Source organism: Thermobia domestica, chromosome 18 (genome assembly GCF_964235325.1).
Source record: "Thermobia domestica chromosome 18, izTheDome1.hap1.1, whole genome shotgun sequence".
In the NCBI taxonomy this organism is placed as follows: domain Eukaryota; kingdom Metazoa; phylum Arthropoda; class Insecta; order Zygentoma; family Lepismatidae; genus Thermobia; species Thermobia domestica.
In genome coordinates, this window is record NC_137471.1 from 81,942,500 (window position 1) to 81,953,185 (window position 10,686).

General features: G+C 34.9%; 1 protein-coding gene across 2 annotated transcripts in view; it reads left to right on the top strand.

Moving 5' to 3' along the window:
- Usp10 (ubiquitin specific protease 10) overlaps positions 1-9,307 on the top strand; it is an 84,034-nt gene extending 74,727 nt beyond the window's left edge. For both annotated transcript variants that reach the window (XM_081746495.1, XM_081746496.1), the window contains exon 10: positions 3,759-9,307. In XM_081746495.1, the coding sequence (XP_081602621.1) occupies positions 3,759-3,979 (221 nt within the window). In that variant the 3' untranslated portion in view covers positions 3,980-9,307. The remainder of the gene's footprint in view (positions 1-3,758) is intronic.
- Positions 9,308-10,686: the final 1,379 nt, after the last annotated feature.

A 10,686-nucleotide genomic window follows, 5' to 3' on the forward strand; every position in this document is an offset into this window, starting at 1 on the left:
TCGCTTATCTGCTTTCGATTTCGAGCCATTTTGAAAATCGGCATTTCTTTTTGCTTTTCTAAACGGCTGAAAACGGAAAGCGACTAGGTGACTTGTAATAACTGTGCCGCACGCAAAATAATATTGTCTAGGACGCTCTTGTTCCACATTTCAGTTAGCTTTTATCTATTTAAAGATATCACATAATTACTGTAAAATCAGCGATATTTTAATTTCTCCGGGATGAGGCCTCTTAAAAGTCCTACTGGATTGAAAAGCGTCTTGGACGTCACATGGTGAGTCACATCAACATGAAATAACTTAAACTCAAACACCTGTGTGTAGACTTTCTCAAGGCTCTCTCCGTATCCTTACACTTTCTTCGTTCCACAGAATTCCGTTAGGTATCATCACCATCATCTATCGTCTCTGGAGCATAATCGTGAGACGTTAAATCCAATAACAACAACTTGTACTAGATTCATCAGACTTCAAATTTTGATGACCTACTGTTACTCTGCGCCAGACCAGTGTTCTTCCTTGACGCCTAAACTCTTTCGCAGCTGCTTCCGTAATTTGAGTAGTAGTTCAGTATTTTCACTTGGAATATCATGATTAACTATACTAATTTCTTTTTTGGTTCATAGAACTCCGTTACAGCTATATGGTTAACATAATAGCCTTTGGCACGGGAGACCCAGGTTCGATTCTTGGGTGGAAATTCTGATTGGATCACACGTTAAGTTGTAGATACACATCTCGTTTAGCTTCGGTGTTGAAAGAGGCGCTCAGCTCCAAAGTTATCCAACTAGCTAATCTTTCAGTTCATGCCAATTTTTAAAAGTTGTTCAGCCACCATGGAAAGTTGCGGCCGTCAGTATTTACATTGGAGGCCAAGAAAGGGGTTCCATATGACTATACTCCTTGCCAAATTCGTTCAGATGCCAGTAACAGTCTCATCTGAAGGGCGTACTGTGTGAAGTGCTTCTTATTGAAAATAAAGTGTCGGCTTTTATTGTGGAGTTTAATAAGTTAGTAATTTCGGTGAGTATCCTCGCAAAGAATGAGTCTGTTAGATATCCATGCATATGTGCATCACACACTACCACTGGCCCACACGTTCATATATTTCAAATTTATATGAATGTATTACAAATTTACTCCAGTTTTATATAGCTACGGTGAGGGCGTGATGGCTCAATGGTAGAGCACTTATCTCTGGTGCGTAGGGTCCCTGGTTCGACTCCCGAACAAGTAAGTCTGATGGAAAACATGTCCGTAGGTTTTCTCTGGGTACTCCCACAGTCTCATTCCTCGAAATTTTTAATCATGCACTTGCCTTAATCATCCGTCTCCTTTAGTCCACAGGACATACTTGTGGGACGTTAAACTGAAATATTTCAATTTTATAGCTAGGCTTATTCACCTAGTCTGGTGCATGAGAAGTAGTTATTCGTTAAATGTAAACCCAGCATAGCGGTTTTTGAATCCCTAAAATCTTCCGCACTTAAAGTGTTGTATCATTCTTAAGATTTAGTTATAAGTATTTACGCATTTTATATATTAAATTATTGAAACTGGCACTGACTCCGTATTATGCAGCTGTTCTAATTTTAAGGACTTTGGCCACATTGATATCCCCGATTGAGTCACTTCGATTTCAGATGCAGATACACCAATCAGTATACTAAACTTCTAATGATCCTGTGAACTAGAACTTATTTCTGTGGACTTTTTGGAACACACTGCACCTTCCCTGAATCGATACCTCTTGTAATCAATTAACTGCTTTGTTAAACATGATGCCGCAACGTTGTGAAGTCCAAAATCATCTCGTCCACTCCTTGACAGGTTACTCATATTGGTACAGTTATCCGTTTGGAATCAACAGCACTGTCAAGTCTACGGGACTTGTGAAACCTTGTTTCCTGTCGTACAATTATGAAAGTAGTAATGTATTTTTAAGCACTACAAAAAACATGACGTAATTACCTTAAGTAGTTCTTAGCAATATGTGCACACGTTTAACCCATTAATTAGTGTGTGGTCGTGAGTCAGAATTTCAATGCAGGCTCGTAATATAGCGTGGGCCATAAGTCGCCTGATACTACTAGTATTCAGTTCTTAGTTGAGTAGAGTATCAGTAGTTGACAAAGACAGTACATTACGCTGTTGGTTCATTAGTAATATATTGTAAGAAGTGATTTTATAAAGAATTTAAATATTGTTAATTTGTAATTTAGTCGTTTACAATGAATAAAAGTTATCAAAGAATGAACGTGTGTTCGTTTTTTTAAAGCTGATGCTTACATTACTACAATCATCACGAAATTATTGAGCTGAGACTCTATGTGCAGGGAAATAATGGAAGATAAATTACAAATCTAGAATATTTAAAATACCATATAACTTTTGAATGCGATAAATTATCATCCAACAATATTAGTGATATAATATCTTCTTTTGTATTTAAAACATATAATTTACATTGAAAACTGTGGAGTACACTTCGAACACTTGATTTATGTAACCTAACTTAATTACGATACAATTTGTAATAATTTTCATAAGTAAATCATTTCATGTGTAAATCACAGACGCTTGTTTGTAGTTCATAAGTAAATCATTTTTTTTTTTTTTTTTTTTCGCCCACTCTAGTCAATCTTAACTGCGAATCGATTGGAAAGATACTTAAAGTAAGAGTTAGCGAACTTTAGCCTACAAAGAAGAGTAATGACGTGGAAGCTGATATACAGACATTATTGAACAGCCGCCTGGCCGACCACACCTTTCCATGATTATTAGTAGTTCTGGGTACTGTTATATTATTAGAGGTTCCACAGAGAGTCAGCGGATACTTGCAACCAATTCTTGCTTGTATCTGCGTTACATCTGTGGAAGAAAAAAAATTTGCTTTCAAGAGTTGGCCAAATACTTCTCATGTGTTTGGTCTTAGTTAGGAAGCATACATTTTCTAATGCATTTTCAGTGACTACTCCCGAGATTTTTTTTAAGACTGCATTTCTCGATTCACTTTCCGGGAACAGGCTAAGGACTCGTTCCCCATTTAAGGCCTAATAAAATTTACAGTTATGAAGAAGATGGTTACTTATCGTACTAATACGTAGTATAATAGTGTGTGAATAATGTGTTTGTGTGTGAGAGAGAGAGGGGGGGAGGGAGGGGGGAGAAATGGTGATGGTGGAAAGAGAAACACCAAAATTTACGTTTATCAGAACACGTGAGGAGGAACGTATTTTATTTTGATCTATCATCTTACCTGAAATAGGCGATAAATGATTATCTATAGGAAGCGCGTCCAACGATAGCCAGTCGGGAGACTTTAAATTTAGCACTGAAGCCGTCATAAAGTTTGTGGTCCCTTTGGAAGAAGAAAAAGCTAAACGTTGCCAAACGTAGTACCTTCCTTTCCCTCGCTCCCTTTTCTCTCTCTCCCTCTTCCACCCATGTTTCTAACAGTATGTGGGGGGGAGGTTGTGTCAAAGAAAAAGAATCATTGACAAACATTTGACAACAATTTGTGTTCAGTTTATTGGCTGTCAGTTACTTTTCAAGGGAGAGGAAAACCAAACAGGACAGTATGAAAAGAAACCGCACACGGAGTCGGCATCGCTTTGTGAGCAAGTGGCTGTCGTTAGAAAGGCTACTATTTTAGACTGGCGTTCATTTTTTTACTTTTTTTTAAACTTAGTTTGCGTTTTTGTAAAGCATCCAAACTAATGCAGTTTGCTTATATATTATTTATTCTTGTCTTACAGTTGTCTACCATGACGGCAAAGAAGCCACCAAGGGCCACTACATCACTGACGTTTACCACGCCGGATATGGAGGGTGGGTGAGATATGATGATAGTGTAGTAAAATCTGTACCAGAACCTCAAGTGCTAAAACCTCGTATACCCCGAGTTCCCTATTTGCTGTACTATCGACGCGGAGACACATTGGTTGGTACATCACAACCGCCTGACAAAAATAGATAATTATAAATGTGAGTGCTTTTTGTAGAATGTGTACAGATTGTGTTTTTTGTGAAGACTAGAAATAATGTAAATTGTAATCTTTATAATACTGTGCATAGCATTATTCGAGCTAATATGTGGATAGTGCCTGACAGTCATCAACTAACAGTGTGTGGAGATAATTTAAGACGTTTTTAATATGTGATTGAATGACTTAAAATAGTGCAGCGGAAAGCACCATTTGAAGATTTTATTTTGAAGGTTTCGAAACTTTGTGAATATTTATGTTAGTTTTATTGTAATTTCTCTGCGAGCAGAGGATTTGTGGTGATGTGATAAAATATAAATTCTATATATATACATATATATAATAAAATTATATATATTATATATATAATATATATTCAATTGACAATATATTATACCAGAAGTTTATTCCTAAGATTAGAGAAGGACAACATAATTGTTATATTCACCGTTTGTTGATTGTTGGAATGTGATGTTAATCTATTTCAAAAGTAGAGAAGTGCACTTAATAAGCTAAATTATAGAAAGGAGAAAAAAAGAGATAGAAAACAAATATCATTAGTTGAAATAATGAGACGTGCTGTGTTTTTAATTAGGCTTAATCGAGTAGTAAAGCAGTAACGTTAATTAGTATAAACATATATATATATATAAAGGAAGAAAAATTGTTCTTTCACATCTGTGATACGGGGGTTAATAGGAAGAAGGATTCGGCAGGAGCGATCATCATTTAGCATCTTATTATCATATCATATATATTGTTTCTTGTTACAAATACGTCATAAACGGTCTATTTTTAAAAAAGAGAAAACATCAAGCTCAGTGAACATTTTATTTTACAGAAAAGAAAGAAAAAAAATTTTTTTTAAATCGTTATGTTTTCATTCACATTGGTAAAAATGAAATCGTGCGTACTTTTCAGCAGTATCAGTTACCGGATTTTTTTTCTTTCATTTTGTTGATTAGTAGAGGAGACAGTAAGTGTTATGTTGACGTTTTTTTTTTTTTTTTTTTTTCGTGTTGAGACAAAGTTTGTGTGTGTGTGAATGTGTGTTTTTTGTATATATATATATTATATATGTATGTATGTATGTATATTGTGTATGAAACATTTGAATCACCTTAATTTCATTAGTGCTGCCTGGTATCTAATGTATTAGCCATTTTCTACAGGTATAATTATTTACCAGTCAGTGGTAACTGGTTTATCTTGACTCAGCCGTAATGGCCGAAATTTTGATGGTGTATAGTAAGCATTTCGTGGACTTAGGAGAATTATTATTACAAGTAAAAATTGTGTTTGTTTTCTGTTTCTTTATTGTCTTCCAGTATTGCGTTATTGATAAGAAGAGACGTCTATTCACTAAAATTTATTCCATCGTGTGAATAACAATGCCATTAATTAGTTCCTAATTTCCAATTCAGCTGTGAGCCGTAGAGAGAGTAGTTACAACCTCTTCTGTCTTTGAGCGCACTAAGGAAACAGAATAATAATCACTTGTAATACTTAGTAATGTCCCCATCCATGTTTCTTTATTATTCATAGCTGAGGTTAAAAAGCCAAGAAAGAATAAGGATAAACCCTGTATTCTCGCATTTCTCAGTAATTGGGTGCGCTAGGTCCTTGTGCTGAAGACAATACCGTTTCTGAGAAGGATGAGAATACATTACACGCCCTCTTTAATTTTCCTACATTTGTCCACATTCGTTTTTCCTTTAACCTCGTTTACGTGTTCCTAAACAAGCGTTGACCAAGTTAATTATAAAGTAAGAATGTATGTTGATAAGTTTTGACATAAACGTAATCAGCAAGTGCATTATCAAGGAGTTTATTTTTATTTAAGTGGCACCATTTTATAATTTCTAATACATTTTTCTTCATTGTTAATATGCTTCGTCACTGGCTTCTAAGTTTCTAACTGCAGGAACAGAGATAGAGAGAAAGAAAGAAAAAATCAGTACAGCAGAAATTTTAAGAGAAATTCTTCAATTGCATGAAAAAAAAAAAAAAAAAAAAAAGTAGAGTGATATTTATTCGAAAAATGAATAGTAACCAAAAGGAACAAAGCGTACCAATTGGATGCCCTAGATTCAGTTCTCTTTGCGACGCGAGATTATATTATCTCCTGTTATCTAAAAATCTTAGTGGCACCTAATAAATATTTACCTTCGATGATAATACTGCAATATTAATAGAATCTGTGGTATTTCAATACGCACAAAGCCATTCGAATTACAGAAATTTCAGTTATAGCTATAAAAAAGTTTCATTATTTCTTCACTGATGTTAGACAAATATACTACAACTAAATTACACACTAGTATTAGTATATGTTGTTCCTTTCATCCCAGTTGAAAGACCTAAAGCACGCATAATTATTTGAACGCTATTCTATATATCGGCTTCCGGCTTTATGGCTATTGAAAGTTAAGAACCAGTCAAACATTAACAATATATAAGCTTTATTTTATTTTAGTTGCAGAAAATAGTTTCAGCTATTCATTATGCAAATTGCATTGTACACTAAGTAAATTTCATAAATACTGCGTATGTAAATAGAATGTACATTATTTGTGGTTGTGATTATTTACTTCGTTGCTATAACTATTTTCTTCTGTAGAAAGTAAACTTTTCTTATTGCTCCTGTGTATAGTCTCATGTGAAAATTGTAAAGAATGTTTGTATGTAGTTGCTTGCTTGAAAAGTGACTTTTCGTAGGTTTCGGGAGCAGGGTAACTGTGCTCAGTGAAATAGGTGGCGTATAGTCTCTTTGCGTCCATCTGCCTTACAAGTGGTTCTTGCAAGTTTCCCCCAGTACTCGTTAACAAATCATTCTTGTGTGGTGTCTGGAAAGTGTAGAGAGTGAAAATGAAGTTAAGTTTCAGTGCAAGTTTTGAAACTTTGTAATGAAAACAATAGGTTTTGTACTTAACTAGTCAAAAGATATTGTGCTTGAAATCGCGCAGATAGTCAATTTCGATGAAAGAACAAATTATTCAATTCTTAAGAAGTCATCGTTTCAGATTCGTAGTTCTAAAATATAGCGGTTTTAAATTCTGGGAAGCTGTAATATTCCTGGCTGTAAGAAAGATCGTGAGCTCATTCTTCTTGGTATCACAGTTGGTAATTCGAAACCCACAGGACATCATTTCATATAATAGTCTGTGAGCAAAGGAAACTGACAGCACTTTGGAATTAGTATTGTAAAAGGTAGTTGAGAAGAATTGATAAAATAACTGAAAGAGATCACAATTAACTGTTGAAAATATTAAAAAGACACTCTGGATTATAGGTTGTGGTTCAGTCAGAATTTAAACAGTAAATTAAATTAACTGTTAGCGGAAATATTGCGAGATTATGCTACTACAAGAAAAATATGCACATATATAACTCGAAGAATGGCAGTTATACAGTCATGTTGAGTAGAGTATGATTCATTTGGTCATACAATAAAATTTGCGCCATAGTCTTTTTTTCTGTAGTTAAGTAATACTGAAATTTGAAAGACCATTATTTTATAATGGTAAGAATTCCAGATAAGAAGTTCAATATAATTTTCATGTCATATTATGTATTTCTCGAAGTAAAATGTCGGAAATTTTTTATCTAGGCCCTGTAACTTGGACTGAAATTAAAACTGCGAATGACCAGTGCAAAGAGAGTGTTCAAAAGGGCCATTCTTAGTAAGCGAGGTAGAAAAGGAAGTTCCACTAACTTCGTATAATAGCAAGGGGGGTGTGCATCACTCATAGCTCCAGGGAAAAGTTTCTTTATCGATATTTTTATAATTAATAAAACAAATGAATGTCCTCTTTGTTATTTAACACGAAGGCTATACCGGTACGTATTCACAGTACCAGTACTTTTTGGATAAATCTGTTAGCAAGAGTTAACATGCAAGGCGGTGGAATATGTATTTTCCCCCCACTTAAAGCATAATAATGTTATATTTATAGGGGGGGGGAGTGCCACGTACAGATAAAAGTTCAATGTTTGGTATTTATCTGTATGTTAAGTACAGCCAATCATTTTAGTTTTCCGTCAATAGCTAAGAAATTCTATCCTTTTATTTGATATAAGAAGCGTGTATATAGGTTTCTCATTTTGTCAGTACCATCTCAGTTGTTAAACTTGGCCGAATGAGCCCAGTGTTACTAGCTTTTCTTCCCTTCCGGTATAACATATTAGTCTAAATTACGAATTGATGCATTGTTCTTTCACCGTTATTCTCGAAAAGTGTTATCGTTTTTAGTTATAAAGCCATGTGACTGTTTTGGGAAGAATATTATGTAATATTCCATCATTAGGAAGACACCAACAACATAGTCCATACATTTATTTTCTTCGTTTTAATCGCTATCTTTCACCAAATATACATGTAAATATTGAATTAATGACTAAAGAATAGTGTCGTGGCATCTAATTTCACTGTTAAGTGATATCTCTGCAGCGTCCATTTTATTTGCTAAAGATTCTACATTTATACTGCGAATATAGTAAATGTTAAAATTCAGAAGACTATGTATATAAATATATATATACATATGTGTGTGCGTGTATATAATAGTAAAGTATATATATAATATACAATCAACATGTTTATTTCAGGACCTTTTTATGTAATTGGCTTGGGAATGTAATTAAACAGTTGTATAGAGCTTGTGAATTGAAGTAGATTTAATATATAAATATATAAAAATATGTTGATCTTTTGGAAAGCTCGTATAATTTCTCTTGCAGAGTTCAGACGTGCCTCACTGTAAATACGTTATTGAGGGGTGATATTAGTTGCCATATATCGGACATAAGGAAACTTAATGGACATAAAAGAATAATTGCAGTTGTATAATTTTCCTGTAAATATATGTAGATCAGACGCTTTGCCCATCTGTTATTTCTGACCGGCTTGAAAACAGATTATTTGAAAATGTTTTGCTTTTTATTACTGTAAATCAGTTTACGACCTCTGTTACAATATTAGTTTTTACATTTTTTTCTGCGTGTGTTGTGCAGACAAAGTAGAACAAATTAACATGTTGTCTGGAACTAAGCTTGTTCATCGTTATAACTTAACGTTCTGCTGCTACCAAAAGCTAAAAAGGACAAAGAGAAAGTTAGTTATTGCATTTCTTGTTGTATGTAATCTTGTAAGCACTTGTTCTGCTCCTATGGTTTCTGTAAAAGGAAGAAAAAAAATGTCAATTTGTTTTTGACACCGTGGAAGCCGTCTTCCTTAAGGTGAGTAAAACTGTATCTAAAAGAATTGTGTAGAAGACTGTAATAAACTTTGATTAAAAAAATAAAGCAAGTTATTAAAAGAACGAACTTTGAAATACATTGATGAGATTGGGATTAGATAACCATAAAAGAAGTACTAAAAAACATTAATGGAAGTACATCCCTTTGACACAAAGATTGAAACAGCCCTACGGTGTGGCCTTTAGACTCAAAATAGTATAGCTTTTTAGACATTTATAACGTCGTTCCATAGGTTCCCTTTCAGTGGTAAGTTTTCAGAACAAAGGGGTCAGATCTGGAGAGTAGGATGAATGAATGAGTACATCTGTTCTTGAGGCAAAAGTTAATGTATAACTACAACCTAGTGAACCTGTGCATTATTATAAAGGGCACGTTGGCTCAGTGGTAGAGCGCTTACTTGTGGTGCTGGGGTACGTGCTTCGATCCCGGTCAAGTAAGTTTGTAGTGGACATCGTGTCCTTGCGTTTTGTTGGGGTATTTCCGTTTCCTCCCATATTCTCATTTCACCATTTGTTCCATCGTCATTCACTTAACTTAATCGTAGTCTCCCTTACATAAAGTGCATAATCGTGGGACGCTAAACAGAAAGACTTCATTTCTGTGCAGTATTATGTCGAAGGAACCACTTCTAAGTACTAAATGTTTGGATCGAATTCGGAGAATACTTTTCTGTTTCCATGGACGTTCCAGAATAATCAGATACAAAATTGTAGTGGCAGTTTTTCCTCAGAAACAAATTCATAATGAATGAATAATTCCCTTGCAGTTGTACAAACATAACCACCATTGTCTTGAGATATTTGCGACTATCACAAGAGTCAAATAGCGGTTTTATATCCAGTCTTCGAGTTTCGCAAGAAGTTGAACATTAAGAAAGAAATTATATGCACAGGTGTTGGATTCATCTGTGTATACGAGGGTCACTACGAAAGTTTTGGGATACGCATTGTTGTGGCACATTATTTGAATTCCAACAATTGTGTTCGGTAGTGGTATCCAGAGCGAAGAAACGAAGCAAGTTTCAACTCGCCTCGCTTATCGGCGTGGCCGTATCGCTTTGACTTGTTTGTTGATGTGAGCAGTATTCGGCTGTCTAGAATGGAGCTCGAAAGGGAAAATTTTCGGGCAATGATCCTTTACGATTTCAAAAGTGGTTTGAACGAGACACAAAGCCTTGACCGTTTGCAGGGGGCATTTGGGGACCTTGCTCCATCCCGTGCTACAATTTTTCGGTGGTTTGGTGAATTCAGAAGAGGCCGGACATCGCTTAACCCTTTTAAGTTTTCGACCGATATTGTAGTGTCTTAAAGATTCGATTAAAAGAGAACTAAGAATGCTATTTAGTTCCGTTTTTTTTAATTTTCCAAGAGAGGAGGCATTCAAAAAAGCCTTGTAAGGATCTATACGCTTCTGAGCGTCAGAACATAGGGGGGTATGACGT